This window comes from Scatophagus argus, chromosome 17 (genome assembly GCF_020382885.2).
Source record: "Scatophagus argus isolate fScaArg1 chromosome 17, fScaArg1.pri, whole genome shotgun sequence".
Classification (NCBI taxonomy): Eukaryota; Metazoa; Chordata; class Actinopteri; family Scatophagidae; genus Scatophagus; species Scatophagus argus.
In genome coordinates this window covers 13,609,657-13,631,748 of record NC_058509.1, presented here as the reverse complement: position 1 = coordinate 13,631,748, position 22,092 = coordinate 13,609,657, and the positions used below count along the sequence as shown (strand labels likewise).

Here is a 22,092-nt window from a genome sequence, read left to right as displayed (position 1 = left end):
CGGCCAAATTCGGTTAGGCCAAAAGTCGAAAACTTAAACTCTGGGTAAGAAATCCAGTGAAAGCTCCACCAGGTCCATTTCCTCCAACTCAGAATAGACGAAGAGCCACTGGTCGTAAACGCAGCAGACCAGACACACACCCACACGACACGTCTATCCCGTCCCCTCTTTTCGGAGTTCTACATCATTTTCACACGTACCTGCCAAAAGAACACCTCCAAAAGATCTGCAAATAAAAAAAAAACAACAACAACAACATTCCTTTTCTATTTCCAACGCTGGGATACAAAAGTACGCACCACCCAAGTGAAGCGGGTACAGACTAGTTCGTGAGAATAAGCGGAGGGGAAAACAAAATGATAGTAAAAGTTAATGTCCTCCAATAGGTTTCATTGGGACAGGAATTCTCACCCCTCTTCCGCTCTTTTCAAGAGCTCAGACGGTTCCTTTACAGCCTGAATAGCCCGACAGGCTGGATGGCTAGACAGCAACTTTCAACTTGACCTTGGCCTCCAGCCGCGTCTACCTCCTATGTAAAACACGTACTGCTAAGCCGAGAGCTGTTTGCTGTCTTTGCATATTGTAAACATATTGGAAATGTAGGCTGGAATATTCACCTGAAACTAGGATGTTACATCCCATTTTCTTTGTATCCACGTGGAACTGATGTGGAGATATTTAAATGCGGGGAGGGGAGGGGGGCTCTCTTTGACCGTGTTTCTAAATTTGTACGCTTAAATGAAATGAACTGAAATATGTTGAATCTCATACTTTACTAAAGCTCTTCTCCTCAATGTGCTGCTTTCTAGAGGGTATACGGACGAGTATAACATAAGCTACTGCAGCGTGTGCCTATGCAGCAGCCGGCGATAGAAGTAGGCTGTGATTAATTCATGTATCATGTGCAACACTGCATTCCACTGTGCTCCAATATGTTATTAGGAATGGAAATCTCCTTTGGTTAACGACTGTGTAATGATACTCGTTTCCTATAGCGATGCGGACAAAGGCTGGTCAGTGTGCGTGCGCAAAGGCCACAAGGCTTCATGTCACATATACATGACTGAGTCATGGCTGTTTGTTTGAAATTGTACAACACTTTTCTATAATCGAGTCTTCTTCCACCCTCACACATAAAATAGGCATTTTAAGACTGTTATCCAGTTGAAGAAGTTGTGATTCTGAGATATAACCGAAAATAAATATAAAGCAGGCTTCTCTTATGCATATCTTACTTTAAAAAAATCTAACAATAAAGGTATTCATGCATCCAGCATAATGTGAGCTGAAGCGGAGGCGACAAAATTGAAATCCCTTCATAGGTACGGTCACCTTACCCCGCCGCATTTTTCTCCATTTAATTATCTGTACTGGGTGATGTTTACCGTCCTCTTTGCATAGCCTGATCACGTGATAACGTCTTGGCCAATGAGGGCGCATCCTCTGCGCTCTTGTGCGCGTCAGAGTGGCATTACTCCCTGGGAACCAGTATCTCCTTTTTTCAGTCTCTGGGCTTTTTAAAAAAGAGCCAGAAGCTTCAATGTTGGATGCCGTGCTATGACAACGTCACTGCTCCTCCGTCCTCGCTGGGTCGACCCGTCGGTGATGTTCCTCTACGACAACAGCGGCGGTTCCGATGAAGTGAGCAAGAACATGGAGGGTTTTGCTGGTGGCAACTTTGCTGCGAACCAGTGCAGGAATCTGATGGCGCACCCCGCGTCCCTGGCACCCAGCACGGCTTACTCGTCTAGCGACGTGCCCACCTCCGGTATGGGCGAGCAAGTGAAACAGTGCAGCCCTTGCTCTGCAGCTCAGAATTCATCCAGCGCGTCCCTGCCATATGGGTACTTCGGTAGCAGCTATTACCCGTGCAGAATGTCGCATCACAGCAGCATAAAGTCTTGCGGAGCGCAGCCCCCCTCCGCGTACGGAGAGAAATACATGGACACGTCCGCCTCCGGAGACGACTTCACCTCACGGGCAAAGGAATTCGCTTTTTATCCGACCTACCCTTCAGGCCCATACCAACCTGTCCCCAGTTACCTGGACGTTCCCGTGGTGCCAACTATCAGTGCGCCGTCAGAGGCCAGACACGAATCCCTGCTGCCTATGGAGAGCTACCAGCCGTGGACTCTCGCCGCCAACGGCTGGAACAGTCAGGTTTACTGCGCCAAAGAACAGCCCCAGCCCGGACACATGTGGAAATCCTCCATACCAGGTAGGCTACTTCCCTCAAAGCCCAGCCTTTACGGGACAGAGCTGTTTGACATATTAGTGTGTTACCTTACAGCATACACTGTACAGAATGGAGGCGTATGAAATGTCAGTTGCTGTGTCAACCTGCAGAACAAGCAGCACAACAGCACAATTTGGTTACAAAATAGTCAGGCTACATTCAAAATGACCGAAAATAGTGTAAGGAATGGAAAGAGAATGTTGGGATTATTTTAAGTTTAAAAACATAATACGATGTAGTTATTTCAGAAGCTTCCTTTCCACAAAAAAAATATTACAGCGTTTAAAAAAATAATCAACTGACATTGTCACAGAATAGTCAACGTCTTTATTTGTTTTAGAGTACAACACATTATTCTTCACAATCAATCTTTATTTATTTAATATTTGGAAATGTGTGGCTCAGTATATGGCCAGATTTTCATTCATTGGAAGAAAAATCTTGAGAGCGAATGTGAGGCTGAACCCACATATTGAGAAGCAGCTTATGGGGGCTTCTTCTTTTTTTTTTTTAATTCCTCTTTCTTCTTCTCAGACGCGGTGTCCCACTCCGCAGGAGACACGGGATCTTATCGACGCGGAAGAAAGAAGCGCGTGCCATATACCAAGGTGCAACTGAAGGAGCTCGAGCGCGAGTATGCCGCCAATAAATTTATCACGAAGGACAAAAGGAGGAGGATATCTGCCCAGACCAACCTGTCCGAGAGACAGGTCACGATATGGTTTCAAAACAGACGCGTAAAGGAGAAGAAAGTTGTCAACAAATTGAAAACCATCAGCTAGTTTCTTTTTTTTTTTTAATTTACGGACGATATCTGTGGGAGATAACCAGCCCCCCCAAACACACACACACAATACACACGCAAGTTTGGACTCATGAATTGAAACAACAAAACTTGTTCCTGACTGAACGTGATTTATCGGAGCTTCTGGAACAAAGATTTTTGAGGCCTGTGAAGCTGGACTCCTCGTTTTTGCCACTTGTTATAAAAAATTGTTTAAAGAGTCAAGTGGAATGGGAGGAAGAAGAGAAAATACAGACTATAGCTGCAGTTTGTGTGACTTCGTCCTCTTTTTTTTAATTTTTTTTGTCTTTTTCCAAGCTCACTCTCAACACAAGAAAAATGACCCCAGCTCACAGAGGTGTGCGCCACCGAGCTACGCCTTTATCAGCAAGTTTAACGAGAGTGATAAATGCGAAGATTCACAGGAAGTGACGACGTTACGAATTTGGACCTTGGGAATGTTAAATATTAATCGTCCTGGCTTCCTTTTTTTTTTTTTTTTTTTTTAAGAAAAAAAAAAACCTACTCACATGCTTTGCTTGTATATGAAGTTTAGTCTCATATGAATCCGTGCTCTCGTTCATATCCAATCCATGGTGCAATTCTTCTTCTTATTATAATGCTTAGATAATCGTTCGGGATATGTGTTCATATCAATCCAAGCTTTTATAATGTGTGCGTATTCATGTGCTTGTATATAAAGTCCAGCATGATATCCAGGTTATTTGTATGTGTGTGCGTCCAGTATGTTGTTGTTTACGTCCGTCCCAATAAAATATGGACTTGGTGGAATATTATCCAAGTTTTGTTGAAATCCCCCATGATCATATATATATATGTAAAATATATATTTTACATAATTTACCTCATCTTTTGCTCTTTCTTTCTTACTCGCTTTAAAACACTCTGAGACCCACACCGCCGCTTCATAGGACAAAGGAGCTTTGAACAGTGGGAGTGAAATCCTGTCTTGGCTTTGCTGTGTTTCTATCAGGTTTCTTCACTCAGAAACACAACATAAAAATTCTATTTAGAAATTCCAATATTTACAGTTTGTTGTAGAGTCCTGTTTGCCCCTGGGGAAAGAAGAAACAAGTTAGTTGAGGCTGATGTCTGCTGAAATATAGGCTGACATCGCCATCTAGCGGCGACTCTGGGATATATACTCAAGTGGGTCAGTGACTGTCTTCCTCTACAGAACTTCTACTCCAGGCCTTAATTAATAAATAATGATAAGAAGAACGTTTATATATTTTTTTATTTTCCTTTGCCCGAGAGTATCAATAAACCGATGCAGGTGGAAAATGCAGTAAAACTTTTACTATTTATTTTATTCACAAATCTTCAAAGTATCTTGAGTACTCATTGTTTTGTGTGTGTGTGTGTGTGTGTGTGTGTGTGTGACTGTACATTGAACATAATCGCTTAAATATCAAAATTGAAATTGGATTATCTCTAAATGTATTTTTGTGCTTTTTTTTATTCATTAATATACGTTAAAGATAAAAAAACCCCAAAAAACAAAACATAAGCCTAATCTTCGGGTTATTTTTTAAATAGGCATCACCGTTTAAATAAGTTGATGTAATATTTTCAGTGCCTTGAAATGTTGCGTTCACCGAGATGCATCTTTTACGCAATGAAAGTATAAACAATTTGTGATAAAAGATTAGGTCAGTGGTTTGGTCTAAAGGAATCATCAGGCCTAAATATTTATAACATTTACATTTAGACGAGTGGCTTCAAAGGACGCAGGCGACTCCCAGTCTAATGTAGAAGTCTCTGTTATCTCATTGTTTGTTGTACGACTGTGTAGTTTGTCCTGACAAAATTCAGAATCCCAAAGGAGGAAAAAAAAAAATCCCTTTTCGCTCTTTAGTTTTACCATTTACCGATACTCTCCATGATCAGTGGATTACTGAAAAATAAAAAGCAAAACACAATTAGCCGGCAATTACTCTCAGCCACTGGGATGAAATTTAAATTGAATTTGAGATGAATTTTAAATATTTAGAATTTATAAGGACTCACGGAAATATGTAGTAAGAATCAAAAAATCATTAAAAAATACAGGCCTATAGTAAAAATATGTTGAAATGAAGTGCATTTTAATTTGAGAAATTACTCTGAATTCACTCTGGCCTCGTCCGAGTGGATTTGTTGTAGTACAATCTGTTTCCAGGCACTTGCGTCGCTGACTGGCTCCGTAGAAACTGTCAATATTAACTTGTAGTTCTAAAAGATTTTCCTCATGAGCGACAACATGCAGTTTCTAGGGCAGCAGCCACCAAAAGAAAACCCAACATCCCATCGTGCTTGGTTTGGCTGTATTCACGAATATGATTCAGTCTTACTGGCAGTCAAATGTGAGTCGTGAAACCAAACCCCTCCTCGCTCACAGCTCCGACAGCTCCGGCTCGCAGTCCCACCTGTTAGGCTGATTTACGCCCTGATAATTATTTTAGCCCGTTTTCCGAAATGCAAAGCTGCTCTGCATTTTGTTTTCTCCCAACAGTCTCACGCACGCAGACTAATGCTGGGGCTTAGCTACTGTTAATGTGCTTTTCTCCCCACATCTCACAGTCAGTGAAAGCTCACTAATGTATGCCAAGAAGCATAAAGGTGAATGGATTTACTCACGAAAATGTATAGAAGGCTGATGCGTCCTCTCCTCTCAGATAAGCTTGTAGCTACAAATTTAAAAATACTTCTCTAAACCCTCCTCTGGAGCCAGAGTCCTGCGTTTATTAGTAGCAGTAGTCGCACTCGCTCTTATTAATATTACAAAATTTATTATTATTACGCCTGTCGTTGTTATTATTAGTCTCAGTGCTGGTTAAAAATGCTGTGGTCCTCAGTTGCAGTCCATTTTCAAGTTAAAATTTTGTTTTTCTCTACTGCAATTATATTTCTAATTTCTGATATCTCGTTTTAAAGGGTATTTTCTACGCAATTCAAAATGCACTTTAATATAAGCTTACTGAGAGTTTTTATTTTAACCAGTCTTATTTGTAAAAACAGCAAATATTCAGTTGCCCAAACACATTCATCCGGGATTAGAGTTTTTTTTAAACAGACACGTGAATGCTGGATTGTGGAGTATTTTTAATTAGTGAGTAGTCTGATACCTTGTGCATCTGACTTTCACATGGCCAGCTGGCTGATTCAGACGAACACCACAGAAATGTGAGACTGTACGTCGGCGAGCACTGACCGCAGCGTTGCCACGCTCCCACGTCCTCTGACGTAGGCACGGCGGGGCGTGCACGTGTTATAAAATAAGCTCAGAGATGGGGGAAAAAAGTATGATGTCTGACTGCTTGGTGTATTCTGTAGTCCAAAAATACAGAGGAACGGAAGAGCTGAAGCTTTAGAGCGGAAGTTTACTGCAGTGACGTTGAACAACGGGGCAGCTCATTGGCTGCTTGGGAGCCCAGTAACGTCTCATTGGCTCGCTGAGAACCAAAACAAGCCTACAAGTCCCACCTACAGCCTTGACTCATAAAGTGAGAGTCCAAAGCTCACAGCACAGTGCTTCGCCTTCTGTCCTCACTCCGGCCATCTTTGACGGGACAGCCTATAGACTGCGGCAGGAAACGCAGGGGGAAGAATTGAGTTTTGCTGCCACACTAAGGCAAAAGGGTGAAGTACAATTAATCTCAGCGCTCAAATTTAATTATCCAATTCTTTTCTTTAAAAGGCTACACATTTAGTTCTCTTCATGACATCGGATTTACTTTAATCCCAGATAAGTAAAGAAAGCAAGAAGCAAGAATTATTTACTTCTTACTTCAAACATCTATTTTAAAACTTGTCTTATGTCTTAACTTATGTCTTTATATAACAAGAGTGAAAATAGTCTCTCACAAAGGAAAAAAAGGTCATAATTTCTTTTCAACTAATTGATTGAAAAGACGACTGAGACAGTCAATCAAGATAAACTAATATATTTGTTATAACTAACTATCGGGGTATCGGTAATGATCAGATGTCTTGTGTCATTTTTAGATCAGTCTAACTGACCACACATGCACTGAGCAGTCCGGTATGTCTCTGGCCTGCCTGTCAGACGAGGCTGCACACCGACAGGGCCAACGCCAGGCATTGCTCTTTACATTGACCTTCGCTGTCTCTGCGCGTAATGGAGGCGCGCCTTGCAACCTTCAGTCAGTCAGCAATATGGCTCTGGTCAAGCTTGAAAGCATGAATTTGGAAGATAATCTCGTAATACACCACAAAGACCGGGGCAGACATAAGCTTATCCAAGACCGTGACAGCGGTCAAATAGAAGCACTTGACCGAGATTACGTGAAAGCCTCCTCCATGTCCCAGTCGGCGCCTTATTCATCTGCAGGCCGTCTTTTCCTGTTGATCTCATTTGTTTTGATATATAAATGCCAAATAATTTACTGTGTTCATTCATGAGGGATGTATAGATATTTATTAAAAGAAAAATGCATTGCGGGTACAATGCGCGGCGGATTGCAGTGAAAGCGGAGGATCTGTTTGCTTCGCGTGGCTTTTTGTTTAGAGAATAAGTCCCTCAAAACAAATGACAAATTTCACTTTAATTATAATAAAAGCACTTAACAGAAACTTGCCAAAGATGATATTGTGCAGTAAACCTTTGGGAAATACGTTAAGGCGTGTTGTTCTTGATTTATTTTATTCCTATACCGAAACTCGACGAGATTATGGAAATCTGTGTGTCTGGTTTTAAAACCACAGCAAGATGCTTCATATTCATATCCCGTGCAGAGAATACCACCCATTTTGTTCTTATTTTCCACGTAAAATCGATTATCAACTGAACAGTCCATAGGATTTTTCAGTGAATTGGAAAAAAGGTGAATTTTAATGCTAATCTGGCCGCCGCACTGTATAAGAGCCTGGATGTTTTAAAATCAGTGGGTCAAGCTTCGTGAGATTTGTTCATTATTATTAGAATCTTGGATGCAGAAGACTGCGGGACAAAGGGGATTATAAAATAATGCACAGTGTCGAGCTAAATTCACCCGCCACGTTATCGTTGGCTTTGGTTGTCCAGTTGAATAAACCTGCACACCATGAGGTCGTGTGTCTGAGATTTCTGCACCCCGAAACAAAACACGGCGGTGTCATCTGAATGGCAAAATCTATCAAAATAAACTGCACATCCGGCCGTCACGTTAACATCTATAACTGTTAAACATTCTGTTTTATCTTGTGGGAGAGCACATCTAAGGTCAAATACAGGAGAGGTGCTGAAAACAAAGCAAGCGTCTGAAGCGAAGGCCTAAATGCGCTTTGCGTTACAAAATAACAGAGACAAGCAGCGTTTACATAAAAACAGCCGTAGACTCACATCGTCTCGTTCCTTTCTGAAAATAATAATCGACATTTTTGAGCATAACCTGCGCACATCGCACTTCGAAGACTGGAGTGGAAGTTTAAATACAATTTCTAATCTTCTGAATGTGTGTTTTTTTTGTTCCACAGTCCCACAAATCACCAATAGCAAGTGCGCAATTAATACACGAGTGTTTTCTAACGACCTGGTTTGCAAATCCAGAGTTAATTTTCAAATAGGCCAAATTGAATCATTAGGAGTACACTTAAATTCCGACTTATTTCGTTCTGTCTGACTTTTCCGGTCTGTCTGTTTTCATGTGTTGCCCCAGCTGAAGTCCAGTTTTTGTCCTTTTGTGCAGGTCCGCTCCTGCAGACGCCTTGTTTCCCCGGATACCCTCTTCAGACAGATTGTGAGTCTCCACTGGTAAGTCAGAGGTGCTCCCGTTGACCGTGGAGTTGGTAAGTTTCCCTGCACGGCCCCTGTGTGGTCCGCCTGGCCCCTCTGTCGTCGCCATCGCCGTCGGCCCACATTTCTGTCACCTGTGGATAAATAACAGTTGTTCGCTGAATTAGCTTCGAATTAACTGATATTTTTCTCCCTGCTCGTTCATTTGCGCGCAGCTGACTGCGAGCTGTGATTGTTTCATGTTTCAGTCTGATGGTTTTATAATCCCCCCCGCAATTCCTTGCTCGTATCAGTGTAGGCAGCAACATGATAACGGCTGAGCCAAGACCACTGCACCGCTCAAGTTCAAAAACACCTTAAAAAACTCCCATAGTGTATAAATACACAACGAAAGAAGAATCCAAATAAAAGCGTAAGTTTCTAATATTATTGTATTCTTTGTTTGAAATTGGTGTATTTATTAAGAAGCTGAACCGAGTTTTGTTTCGGTTGTGACCACTGTGCGCCCGTGCGCGCATTACAAACCTCCATGTTTCGTTGTATTTTATCTTACTAATGCAAGTATAAGAGTGTGTGTATTAAAGGGTCACAGCTGGCACCCGCTTCCTCATTGTGCAGGCAGATTGTATCTTTTCGGCCTCCTGCTCAGCACGCAGCCTACACAAAAGACTGTTTTTATTTTGAGATGAGGAGTATATTCAGTAGATGCTTTGAGGCGCAGGTGTGGCGGCCCATTTTTCTGCCACAAAATGAAACAACGAAAGGGCCTGTAGTAAACCTCTGGACTTTTTATTTCGCTCGAAGGGTTAAACTACAGGAGGCTTCTTTGCAAGACATTGAAAGCTCTTATTTAGCCCCCTTTACAGCCCACAGGCCTACCTGACGTGGCGTTAAACTGTACTTTCAGGTCCTCCCCACACTTAATTGTTTACTTGTTGTCTGACAAGGTTTTATGGCACGCGGACTGGGCTATCAGTGTGTCGCATTCTCTTCCTGACAGAACAACCAGTCTTTTCCAACTCAAGGAGAAGAGTTACACTGACATGGGTAGTGTTTAATATCTGTGAACTCAAATTGAATGATGTTAGTGTAGGAAAAACATCAACCAAGTGTGTGTGCGTGCACACAAAAACGTAACGAAAGAATTGAGTTGAGGGTATAACATGCAAGATTTGTCTGTTGCTGTTTGCTAACACACCATTCAAATATGCGATGAGCGAGAAAGGTGGTTGGGAAGGAGACTTAATAATCTCCCATCATTCTCGAGATTCTCCCAGAAACGTTCCAAACACAACAAAAATAATAACAATCATTTAAACAAAAAACATATAGAGAGAGTGAGTTCTGGTCTACACACTTGTCGTGTAGCATGAGTGATGAATGAGGGGTGAATTGAGTGTTTTTGTGTGAGTGTGTGCATTGTTTTTCAGGAAATATCTTTATCTAAGAGAACAGTGTCCCCGATTCTGTGTCCTCCATAGTCACGCAGTGCCGTTTACTGCCAAAAGTCAGTCTGTTAATGTTGATCTATTTCATCTTTGTTTCCTTTTTTGTCTAAAATCTGCTGGAAAGGGAACATTCTTTTCTTAAATGGATCACATAATATGAAGCCATTTGTTGTCTAAGTGATGGAACAATTCTCCCAAGTACCATCACGAGTTAATTGTTAACTATTTAGACCACTATCTGTAGTTCAGTTCAAACCAACCGCAGACAACATATTTTGGGCCTATTTCTCTCATGATACACTGTAGCGCGAAGTTGAAGTTCATTTGACTTTTTCCTCAGCTTAGAGTTACAGGCTCACATTATCGGCCAATCTTGTAACCCAAAGCCTGCGTAAGTGCAAAAGCAATTAAAGGAACTCCATCCGGGGCACAGTAGGCCCTTTGCTCTCTGAGAAGGACCCTCTCCCTCCCCCGAACTTGAAGTCGACCGTAGAGACAAAGCTTTGGCTTTGAGAGCTTTTACGCAGCGCTAGACTGCAGTTTGATGACCAAAGAACCACGGAAGGATGGTCAGAGGATCAGCAGACTCTGGCTGCCTTTAATACAAAACACATTTGACATAAAATAGGTTTTTAATTTTGAATGCTTGTCTCTATTTTTAAGAGAATTGTTTTAATTTTTAATCAAATGGTTAAAGAGAGGCTTATGTATTATAAACAGAAATCTTACCTTAGTTGTGTTCACACGATATGTTTCTATGTCACTGAAAATCCTCAGCTGTTGACGTTGAGTCCGTGTAGGTGGCGACTTCCCATCACGCTTGGCCAGTTTTGTGGTGTCTGTCTGGCCGGGGAGGAAAAAAAAGCGCAGCAGAATACTATAGCAGCTATAAAAATGCAAGTCTGTGCAGAGCTGGCTTTGGTTTTCCTGGCCATCCTGTGCTCAATTACAGCTTAAAAGCTTCAGCACAACTCGTAGAATTCGTCTGGATTGACTGAGAGGCGGAGCGTGTGGTCGCAAAGACACTCGAGTTGTTTGTGCCACTGCAGTTTATCCAAATAAAATGGCCTGGAAGCAGGACTGTGGATAGCTCAAACTACATGCCTTTTCCGGTTTTCATACACTCACTAGTTGGTGCTTAGTGTTTGTGATATTTTAAGGTTGTGTTTCATATGTGCCATCAGGAGCCCCTTTGGATCACCATGTGCACATCGGGCTGTGGGGCCAGGCCAGCCGCGGCGGTCTTAATCCGAGCTCAGCTCTCTCATTCACAGCACATTAGAGTCAGATTGCAGCCTCTCCAAAACAAGCTGCACGGTGGCCTCAGAGCAAAGGGCCAGAGAAGTGCACTGAGACATGTTTACCAAAGAAAATAGAGGAGATCCCTGCATTTCAAAAGACACTGTTTATTTGTTTTCTTTATTTACTTTAACTTCAACCTAAAGTAAACCTTGAAATCCAAAATCATTAGCACAATCCTGTGTGCTAATTTGTAGCCTATAGATATTTAGGTTATTCAAAATGAGGATTTTAAAATAGATTTTTTTTAAAAAATGTTGTTGTACATTTGGAGCTATAATTATAAAACACAGCTGCAGTTCTTTTCAAATCCTGCGTTTGGAATCAATGTTTAGTTTTCTCCTGTGATTGAGACAACTCTGTTTGTATGTAAATGTGGTGGGTATAAATAAAACAAAAAGGAGATTTGATGGAAATTATTATTCATCAAAACATAAAGTTGTCTTGTAAATGTCTGGAAGCTGTCTTCTTACGGAACGACGCGTATGTTAATAAATATTTACAACAAAACGTAAGAAAATAGCCGTGCGTAAAAGGCGGAGCGAGCTCGAGTGTTGCGACTTTTGGAGACGTTAGTGGAGCCATTAAATGTTTAATATGAAGCAAATCAGAGCTGTGAGACAAGGATCATTCAAAAATAGAAAAAGTTTATTATTTTTGAAGAGGCTGTAACATTTGAAGCAGTGAAGCAGAGTGTTTTAATGATCATAGGAGACAGACTATCAATTCCCGGTGAGCCTCGAGTCTTCTGAAAAAAACAACAACAACAACAACAACAAAAACAATCCTTGTCTGCTTCTTCTGTTGTGACCCGCGAATAGGTAGAAATTACAATAATAAAACATATGTATGAACCTACACAAATTAAACTGCTTATCTACCGTTGTAAGATTTCACAGACCACATCATTTCATCGTCTGAGTTTACCTTAAATTTGTGCTCTCTTTGCTATTACTTTAAGACCGTATCTTGTATTTATGTGGTCAAAATTTCAGTTTGGTCTTTGTTATACTACCCCAAGCCTGTAGTCTGCTGAAACATTAGCCGCTACTTTGAACATGACCCTGATAACCAAATGCCCACTGGACCGACCAAATGCTGTGTTGTAAAACCACCAAACGATGATGACTAAGACATTTCTAAAAGCAGATTACAGAGATAAGTTGTCTCCTTCCTCCAGTTCAGGTCCATGTTTATCAGTGCACAGTAATGCTGGTTTAGTTCATGTTATTGTCAGGTAGGGCCCAGATAAATGAGCTTCCAGAATCCTTTTGTTTTTCACGCATGGCGGACATAATTTAAAAACAAGAGAAACTTCAAAATACACGCAAATGTTTTTTTCCATGAGAGATTGATCTGGAATATTAAAATTGATATTTTTGCTTAAATCTTGTACTGAAATCCCTCTTCTCTCTTTTGAAAGCCATAAAATTAGAATTCTTTCTTTCTTTCACTTCGTTGCATGTTAAGGAATTCATTTTTTAAGCCGACATGGCGATAAACCACCAATGTCAAGCTTCAGGACACATAGCAGTCATGTCTTTTACACTCCTACACACACCCCTTTTCTTTCTTTCCTACACACACACACACACACACACACACACACACACACACACACATACATACATACATACACGCACACACGCACACACAGCCTGAAAATCTGTCAATTTCTGCCGCGTGGTCACGTGACCTCCTCCTCCGTGGAGTGGATGGAGATGGCTCTCCACGTCAGCTTACGTCTCCAAATTTCTGCTTAGCGAACCTGCTTCAAAGAGGCAGGAGGCACGGCGCTTCAGAGCCATGTTCGGGGCGGTTATAGAGGAATCAAACCCCAACATAGAGTTATAGTAGCGGGTGAACTACGATGATGGATTTTGACGAAAGGGTCCCCGTCGGATCGAACATGTATTTGCCCAGTTGCACTTATTACGTCTCGGCGGGGGCTGATTTTTCCGGTCTTCCCTCGTTTTTATCTCAAACCCCGTCCACCCGCCCCATGACATACTCCTACTCCTCTAACCTGCCGCAGGTCCAACCCGTCAGAGAGGTGACGTTCAGGGACTATGCAGCCATTGACGCGTCCGGTAAATGGCCGCACCGGGGGAACTTGCCTCAGTGCTACCCCAGCGCGGAGGACATGGTGCACCGGGACTGTCTGTCGGCGCAAACTGCCGTCGTAGGGGACATGTTTGGTAAAAACAGCCCCGCAGCCGCCGCCGCCGCGTATCACCACCACCACCACCACCACCATACTAGCGCCAGCTCCGCTGCCTCCAACTTCTACGGGAACGTGGGCAGAAATGGCGTGCTGCCACAAGCCTTCGACCAGTTTTACGAGACGGCGTACGGGAACACGTCGGAGAGTTCTTCAACAAATGGCTACTCAGGGGAAAAAACCCCGACCAAACAGCCCAGCTCTGCGCCAGAGGACGCGCCGTCGTGCAGGGACACCGAGACTAAGGAGCCGCGGGATGAGACGAGCAGCCCGGAGTTATCTTCCGGTAACAATGAGGAGAAATCCAGCAGCAGCAGTACGTATTAAAGTCAGCGCCTTGGTTATGAGAGAAAGTTTGCAATCTTGCGCGCTCCTGTTAAAAATTTTATATGCTGTTTTATAAGCATATAAGGTTTATAGAGGACCTGTAGACCCCCCACCCCCCAACAAAACTTTGTTATAAACTGCAGGATCACGTGTTTGGAATTGAAATTGGCCGTGAAAGACATCCAGGCCGGTGATATTTCTAGAGCAGTCCCTGACGTTTCCAGAAGGCACCCAGTTATGAATGTGAATTCTCACACAGACCCGCGTCCATTCCTTGTATTATAGACGTGCTTGTTTCACGGTTTCTTAACGTTAAAAGAGCGCTTGCATGTAATGAGGGTGGTGCCTCTGGTTTATGTTTTAGCACACATGAGCTCTCGTGTTAAAGCTATCGTGGACTCTTGTGTTCCCATTTGTACATTTCCTTCCCTTTATGTGTTCTATAAAACCTCTATTCTTGTAGAGCTGTCTAATGCAGCACAGTCTCCTGTTCCCGCAGCAGCTTAGATTTGAAAGTGAGCTTGTTGTTTTCATTTGCGAGAAAAGGTCAAAGCCCAAGTGTAACGTCAGGCAAAGCAATGGTTTGGTCATCTTCTCAGTGTAATATAATATCACTATATATGACACTTGAAATATTGTAATGGGAAATATGTAATTAATGCTGTATGTAGAGGAAATCCGCTCATGCGTAATCTGGGCAACATCCAAGGCGTATAAATCTTTAGTAACATAGTCATGGCTAATTTGAAATGTTTATATTTTCTGTGACCGGTGTACTATTTCTTTCTTTCTTGTGCCTTCCAGATGGACAGAGGACACGCAAGAAAAGGTGCCCATATTCCAAATATCAGATCAGAGAACTTGAAAGAGAATTCTTTTTCAGTGTGTACATTAACAAAGAGAAACGCATGCAACTGTCTCGGATGCTCAACCTCACCGACCGGCAAGTGAAGATTTGGTTTCAGAACCGCCGCATGAAGGAGAAAAAACTGAACAGAGACAGATTACAATATTATACCTCTAACCCTCTCCTTTAGGGCTGAAAACAGTGCCGTCAGCTTTCATTGTCCTCCTGTGCTGTGGGACCGACTGCGTTTACAGACAGACTGACTTTGCCCGGTGTACATTGTGTACCACAATGGCCGCGACAGCAGCAGCAGCAGCTACAACAACAACAACGCTGCTCAGTGGTTAATTTCAAGTTCGAGGACAACAAGTATCGTGTGATCTGAAGTTCCTAAAGAGTGAGCATGAATAAAGACATTCTTCTGGACTTTTGGTTTCACTCTGCAGACTCAGTTTGGGGAAAATGTAGAAACGAATTGTTGTCCTCGCCAAGACTGCGCTTGCGAAGGCCTATGTTAATATTAATGTGATTCACAGGACGCCTTGTTTATTTTCTTTGGAGGCGGACAAAAAAAAAAAAAAAAAAAAAGAAAGAAAGAAAGAAAAAAATCATCAGTCACTAATTGACTGTCTCAGTGTATTTTGTAATCAAAAGATGTATTTTACTTTCTTCTGTTTTCAAATCAGAAAAGTGTTGGATTTAGGTCGATGGCGAGTATGTGACTTTGGTAACTGAATCTATATTGGTGTGACCAAATAATGAGTCCGAAAGGATGAGAATGTAACGTACATTTTGTTTTTGTGCTTATTTATTTTGTAGCCGCTCGTTTACCATCTCCCTTTAAAGCCACGGCTAAGTCAAAGTCCATTATTAAAGGCAGGCTACTGGAATCCCGTGCTGAGTCTGGGCTGCTCTCCCAGTGCGAGTTTTTGTCGTCCTTCCTGTAGCCTGCACAATGAGGGCTATGAGTATTTATATTTTACGTATCTTTCACTTCCCAAATCCTTGCCGTCCTCGTGATTTTTTGGGTTTTGGGGTTTTTTTTTGTTTTGTTTTTGGAGATTACCAGTCGAGAATTGTTAATGCAGGCCAAACCAGACAGATAAGCTTGTCTACTGGATCCGTGTGGAGTTGCACTGAGGTACACGCCCAACACATTCGCACAGGTATACATGGGACCTGTTCGGTCTCTTATTGATACGCATAACAGAATATTTTTCTCATGACATGTGATCATTTGGTACTTGCTAGTCTAAAGAAGATTTTAACAAAAGCTACGTTTTCAAGTGTACTGTCAGGGCAAGGCTGGTCAGGGTCATCGCATTGAATCACTTGCTCGGTATGCCCAAACTCTTGTGTATTATACTATATTTCCAAATAAAAAGAAAAACAAATGAAAGTATTATTGAAAAAATGAATTTCTGCGTGGTCACTTTTCTTGTTTCCCCCCCCAATACCTTTATTTTATTTTTTAAGACGTGGATCGTATCACATTTGGTGAATTAAAAACACGCACGCATTTGGTGAAACATTCCACCCACTCAAAATCAAACGCATGTTATTACACTTTGGTAGCAGTTAAAAACCACTGAAATGAATCAGATCACAGGCAAATTACGAGCCGTCCAACACACACGCGCAACACATATGGAAACGAAACATGGCTTTGCTCCTTTTTTTTAAAACAAAAGGTTTATAAAGTAACAAATAATAAAGCTGGCTTCTCAGATTGTGATAGTGCTTTGCAATTATTTTGAACAACCTCTCAATATTTTGAGCCATAGAAGCTATAAGATTTCACTTCTGAAGGAAACCTTTGTTATTGAACCACTGGGGATGGTGTACAGATCAACCTTTAGTTTATTCAGAAACGTTTATTGTTTCTAAACATGTTGTTTTCTGTTCGTTTCTTACTCTTTCTCTCTCACTCTTTCTCTACAGTCACTGTGTGCAAACTGTCATTTCACTGATTGACTTTGGAAACACTGTTCCAACAGCAGCCTCCTTTGGCGAGGGTCGCCATATTTGCTGTTGTTATCACTGTGTTTATGGGAGCTAGCCGCAGCGCATTGGCGTTCATATATGACAGTCAAAAGGGCCATAAACGCGGGGAGAGAGGCTGAAGTTTATGGTTGCCTCTCTCTGCCATAGTCCGGCCTTGCCTTGCGCATCCTTTACTGCGCGCTGGAATTCCGTCCCTAATTACGGGACATCCTCCCCGTTGCCGCAGCAACGCGGCCATAAAAGCTGTCTGAGAGTCTGGGGCATTTGTACAATTGGAGTGCAGTGCAATAAACCGTCTGAGACCCAAGGTTATTAACTGTGTTACCAAGGAGGCGAGAGCAACGACAGGGAGAGGACGGATAGGAAAAGCCTCTGCTTGCTCGCTGCATCGACTTCATTTGAGAGGCTTTTCCCCCTCGCGTGGTTTATCCACCTTGAATCAGTTGAGCGGTGAACGGCTGCACTCGGGATTAGACTCTCCTCTGCCACTGGGCGGCGCTATTGGGACCAATGTCACGGCCGCCGATCTTTTCGTCTCCCCTCGAATGCACGCAGGTAAAAGTTGTTGTCAACACAGTCTGAAGCTCGAATAGTTTGCTCTCTTGCAAGATTCTTGTCTTGCATGCGAGGCCTGCTAGTCTGAGATCGGAGCCGTTTTGAGTTTAGTTTCCATATTTCTCTCTGGTGCTCACTGGGCCGTTGCGGTAGAGAAAGTCTTCCTGGGGGCCCTAATAAGGCAGCACATCTGTGCCAAGCCTTCATGCTGCATGTGCTATTCATTTTGCTGAGCTTGAGCAATGGTTTAAGTTAATGGTTGAAGTATAGCATGGCCGGCTTGTACCTGGAGAGCGCTGCAACCCCGTCCAGGCTCACCACAAATGTTTTGGATTTGGGCGAAGTCTGCCTTAATTATTCAAAAACTGAACACAGTTAGTATCCTAACGAAGCAACAGTAAGCCGTGCTGGACACACAACTAATGATTTCAATTTTCAGATGGTTCTCATGCTAATGGGGCTCATCTTAAATCACAGCTGCTGGCTTTGTATGCTCCGTTCTTCCTGGTCTTCTTCCTCTTCAAAGAAATCCACTAACGACGTTCGACGTCCTTCCAAGACGCATCATTCTCTGTGCGTGCCAAGTGCATAAAAGCTCTTATTAGAGGAAAAAGTCGATTTGATTGAGATAGGGCAGCAGTCGCGTCTCCCTTTCCTTCCTGTCATACGACACAGAGCTGCTCTATCAGGCTATCAGTGTCAGACCAAGTGGCGAGTGGCTATTTTGGACCTTAATGCGTATGGACCGAGTGTCTCTCTCCTTTGTCTCTCGTGAAAAATAAATGCTTCCGCTGGATGTAATAAAACGCCGCATTATTGTTCATAACTGCACTCGGGACGAACATGATACTACTCAAACGGCCTCTTCGGCCTCGATTATATGGGCCGGATCAAAGCCAGTGGTCAGGGTAAACTGTTTTGAGGATATAATAGCTGGGCAGCTGTGAAAATGAAGATTTAATAGCTACAATTAATAACTGTAACACAAAGATATCGATAGGCCCCCGTGCCAGTACAAGTGTGGAGGCTAAAACAATTTAATACTGGGCACACATAATTAATTGATGTATTTAGTTTCCTTTCTGGCTCATATGTCCCATAAGGAACAGATCGCTGTAGAGAAGAGTACACGCGCTTTGAACCTACTGCTGTTACTTTATCTGTATTTGGTATGTTAGCGTTGTAGTGGATTATTTTGTGGTATGGGGAGAATTTACTGAACAGGCGCAAATGCTCGGCGCACGGCCTTTGTCTTTTAAACCCCCTCACGGCAGAAAATCCTATTTGTTTTATATGTTTCTGTAATATATCATGTTGCTTTGCAAATACACTCTTGTACTATATCTATACACGTATAAACAGACTTCAGCCAACTTTCAGTCATTTGAAATATATGCGTTTTAAGCAACAGGGAGTGACAAATGTCCACCCTCGACGCGCTAAAAATGTAAGCCAACGTGCATAAATAAGCTGTCAATGGTAAGAGCGTTTGAAAACTTAAATGGGCTCAATTTATGAATTTCTCCGAAATTTCCTCACTACAACAGGCTGCAAACAAACCCGGGGGGGCAGCGGCCACCTGGGCCTGGTAATGGCAAAGCTGGCCGAAATTAACTTCAACCTGGAGAGAGAGCAATAGAGTGCACATGGCCAAGGACACTGGGAGATGGAAGGAGAGTTTTATTGTGGGTCTTATTGCCCCAAATTGGAACGACGGGATGACTTGTACGTGCAACCTTTATGTCTGCTTTGCTGTAGCTGCAGCGCGTATGTTCTCTCACGACGTCCTGATCAATATCCTGGCAGTCCAACAAATTAGAATTTTTATACTAAGCACAGTTCAAAATTATATATCCATATATATATATATATATTGTTAGAATAGAAGGGTAAATGCTGTGTTGAAACAAAATCACACTTTTGTTCTCATGGATTTGAACGAAAGTACATGCAGCTTTAACCTTTTTTTTGCGCAATGGTAGCTGGGCGCAAATGAACATTTTCATATGGTAAATTAATGAAGAGAAAAATAGATATTAAATATACTTAATAGAAATACAACCATCAAATAATGCAAATCCTAATTTTAAATAGATCTGTGAAATATATATTTTTGTGCTCTAATGTGAAATTAAAAGTTATAACTACACAAGTTCAACATATCACATATCAAAACCAGGCTTTAATAAGTTAATGTATAAGAACATGTTTAAGAATTTATTATTTAAAGGGTGCAGTAATTCGTCAGATTAGGTTTCATTTATTTGCTTTTCAAGGTGCTATAAGTTTTAACTGTTTTTAATTGCTGGTGACAGAACTGGTTTGCCGGTGTTTGTGCACTGGGATAACCTTGTTAAACTTAATTTTATACAATTCAACATTGGTCCAAAAACACAGTTTAAGACGTATGTTTGATGTAACGCAGTACTTCTAGGACTACACCAAGACAGTCCAATGAGTTGGCTTGATATATTAACTACCAACATCTTGAAAAAAAATATTTATGTTTTATGTTACTCATTTAATCTCCAGGCAGCTTTAGTCTTTACACCTTTGCTTTTGGTGCGGAAGAGTTCAGACTGTCTTGAGGCTAAAGGATGCAACATTTAAAACGGCTTCATGCCAAGTCATTTAGCCAAAGGCAAATTCTCCCTACAGTTAAAAACATTTTATTACCACTGCGCCCCATGGCTTTCTGTAATTGTATGTCTTCTGGGTTTCTGCAGCCATATATTTTTACATTTGATTTTCCACCTTAAGGAGCAATGTCCTTAACAAACTAGTATTTTTAGCATGTTTGTTGCGAAAAGCGTCTCAGCTTCCTCCCATGACTCTTACCTAAGCCTTATATCAGTTTGGAGCTTTGAGGTTTTAGAAATCTGGTGCCTCTAATGGTCTTGCACCTATTGCTGGGCTTTGATGTAACATTTGATTTGGAGGAACAGGGGAAACAGTGCTTCAGACATGGGCTTTTGTACAGTTGAGAGGTGATTACATATCGCGTCTTTAAAGAATTTATGAATGAGATGAAATTATGCTTTTTTTTATAAACATGTATTTGTAAACTTTGCATCGAATTGGACTTCACCTCTTCCACAGAGAAACTGTGGTGCATTAAGTCGAGGTGAGGGAACACACTGATTACTGTGCTGTCTCCTTTCTCTGCCTCCATGATGGATTTCGCTCCGACTGCTACGTAGCCGCGGAGTGGGAGGGTCCGCTCGTCTTCCAGCATTTCCATTGGTTTTACTGTCCGCACGGCAGAGAGGGGGTGCCTCTAATCATATCCAGCATGTTTTGCACAAGAAATGTCAGCCAGAAAGGGCTACCTTCTCTCCTCGCCAAAATACACCACAATAATGTCATGTTCGGACGCCCCGTCAGGAAATGCGTTTTTAGTGGATTCTCTGATCAGTGGCCGCACCGAGAGCGGTGGAGGTCACTACACTGGCAGCGCGGTGTGCGTGCCCCATAGCACCGCTACAGAAGTGCCTTACGGACTACATAACTATGGATACTTCCCAAGTATGGGTAAGCGGAACGATGTGGGTCCCCAAAACATGGTTTCCACCTCAGGCGCATACATGTCCAGCATGGAGATGTGGATGGACGCGCAGAGGTCATGTCGAATGGATCAAGAGCACCCAGTGGGTTCCCAGGTCGCGCCCTGCTCGTTCCCGCAGAACATTAAGGAAGAGAGCACCTACTGCCTGTACGAGCAGCCGAAATGCCCCAAAGCCTCCACTGCCGAAGATCTTACATATTCAAGGTTAACGACAACCGGCCTCGGCTCGAGTTCTTGTACAGTTACCGATGGCGGCGGCGGGGGCTCAGTGCCTGTGCCGGGCTACTTCCGCTTGTCTCAGACACACGCACATTCTCATAAACTTTACAACACCAACGGCCCCCAGCCGAACCCTTCCCATTCTCATTTTGGCCTACACCCCACTGCTCCTGCTCGCTTCCACACGCCACCAACCTCGACTTCTGCTCCAGCCACGGCGCAGGAGAGGAGGAACACTAAGGAGCCCGTGTCCACTGGAAACGCAGACCTGCAGCCTCACGCTGCACCGGGGACCGAGGAAGCGCGCGATTGCTCGGATGGAGAAGCCTCCTCAGCTGACGAGGCAGAAGAGCATGACAAAGAGAGAGCAGCAACAGCAGCCACTAAAGGTAACCACAGTTCGTCAAAGGTGTGGTCCTACCCTGTTGTTTGGCCTGCATGCAGAGCAGGTACAGGAGGCTTTTTAATGACACCTGCCAAGTTTTATTTGACTGATTGGACTCCAGTGACAAGTCAAGCACGGGTATATAAAGCTTGCACTCGCACATTGTGTCTACGCCAAATAACGTAACTTTGTATTGTATAAATGCATGCAATGATGTAAAAGTGCATGGATACGCAGGGAAAGATTATGCGTAAAACTGAAAAAAAGCTAGATTTGGTTTAGTTAAAGATTTTACAGTAATACGGGAAATATAAGAATTAATTTCAAATACATGCAAACATGCAGTAGAGTATAATACTTTTTGAAAAAAAAATCGATAATCTTGGCTAGTATTTCTTGTCAGCGGTGTATAAAAAACACTAGTAGAGAGGTCTACATGTATTGGTGTTTCTGTGCCACAGCATC

The 22,092-nt window shown here is 42.5% G+C and overlaps 3 protein-coding genes across 5 annotated transcripts in view; all 3 read left to right on the top strand.

Annotated features, from left to right (window-relative positions):
• LOC124074170 (homeobox protein Hox-A10) overlaps positions 1–22,092 on the top strand; it is a 37,015-nt gene that overhangs the window by 13,469 nt on the left and 1,454 nt on the right. The window contains exon 2 of one of the 2 annotated variants that reach the window (XR_006845800.1): positions 8,711–8,775. Coding sequence is in view for 1 of the 2 variants with exons in the window: in XM_046416825.1 (XP_046272781.1) it covers positions 20,767–21,631 (865 nt within the window). In the remaining variant the exon portion in view is untranslated. Of the gene's footprint in view, positions 1–8,710; positions 8,776–20,389; positions 21,632–22,092 lie in introns of those variants that run through there. The other variant, XM_046416825.1, reaches the window with a different exon arrangement.
• On the top strand, positions 1,506–3,521 carry hoxa13a (homeobox A13a). The gene is made up of 2 exons (XM_046416835.1): positions 1,506–2,218; positions 2,771–3,521. The coding sequence occupies exons 1-2, from the start codon at positions 1,558–1,560 to the stop codon at positions 3,016–3,018; spliced, it is 909 nt and encodes a 302-aa protein (XP_046272791.1). The 5' UTR covers positions 1,506–1,557; the 3' UTR covers positions 3,019–3,521.
• hoxa11a (homeobox A11a) lies at positions 12,662–16,167 on the top strand. Of its 2 annotated transcripts, XM_046416837.1 has the most exons (3): positions 12,662–14,041; positions 14,857–14,995; positions 15,090–16,167. In XM_046416837.1, the coding sequence occupies exons 1-3, from the start codon at positions 13,375–13,377 to the stop codon at positions 15,160–15,162; spliced, it is 879 nt and encodes a 292-aa protein (XP_046272793.1). In that variant the 5' UTR covers positions 12,662–13,374; the 3' UTR covers positions 15,163–16,167. The 2 variants fall into 2 exon arrangements, with proteins under 2 accessions (XP_046272793.1, XP_046272792.1); XM_046416836.1 differs by having other exon boundaries at positions 14,857–16,167.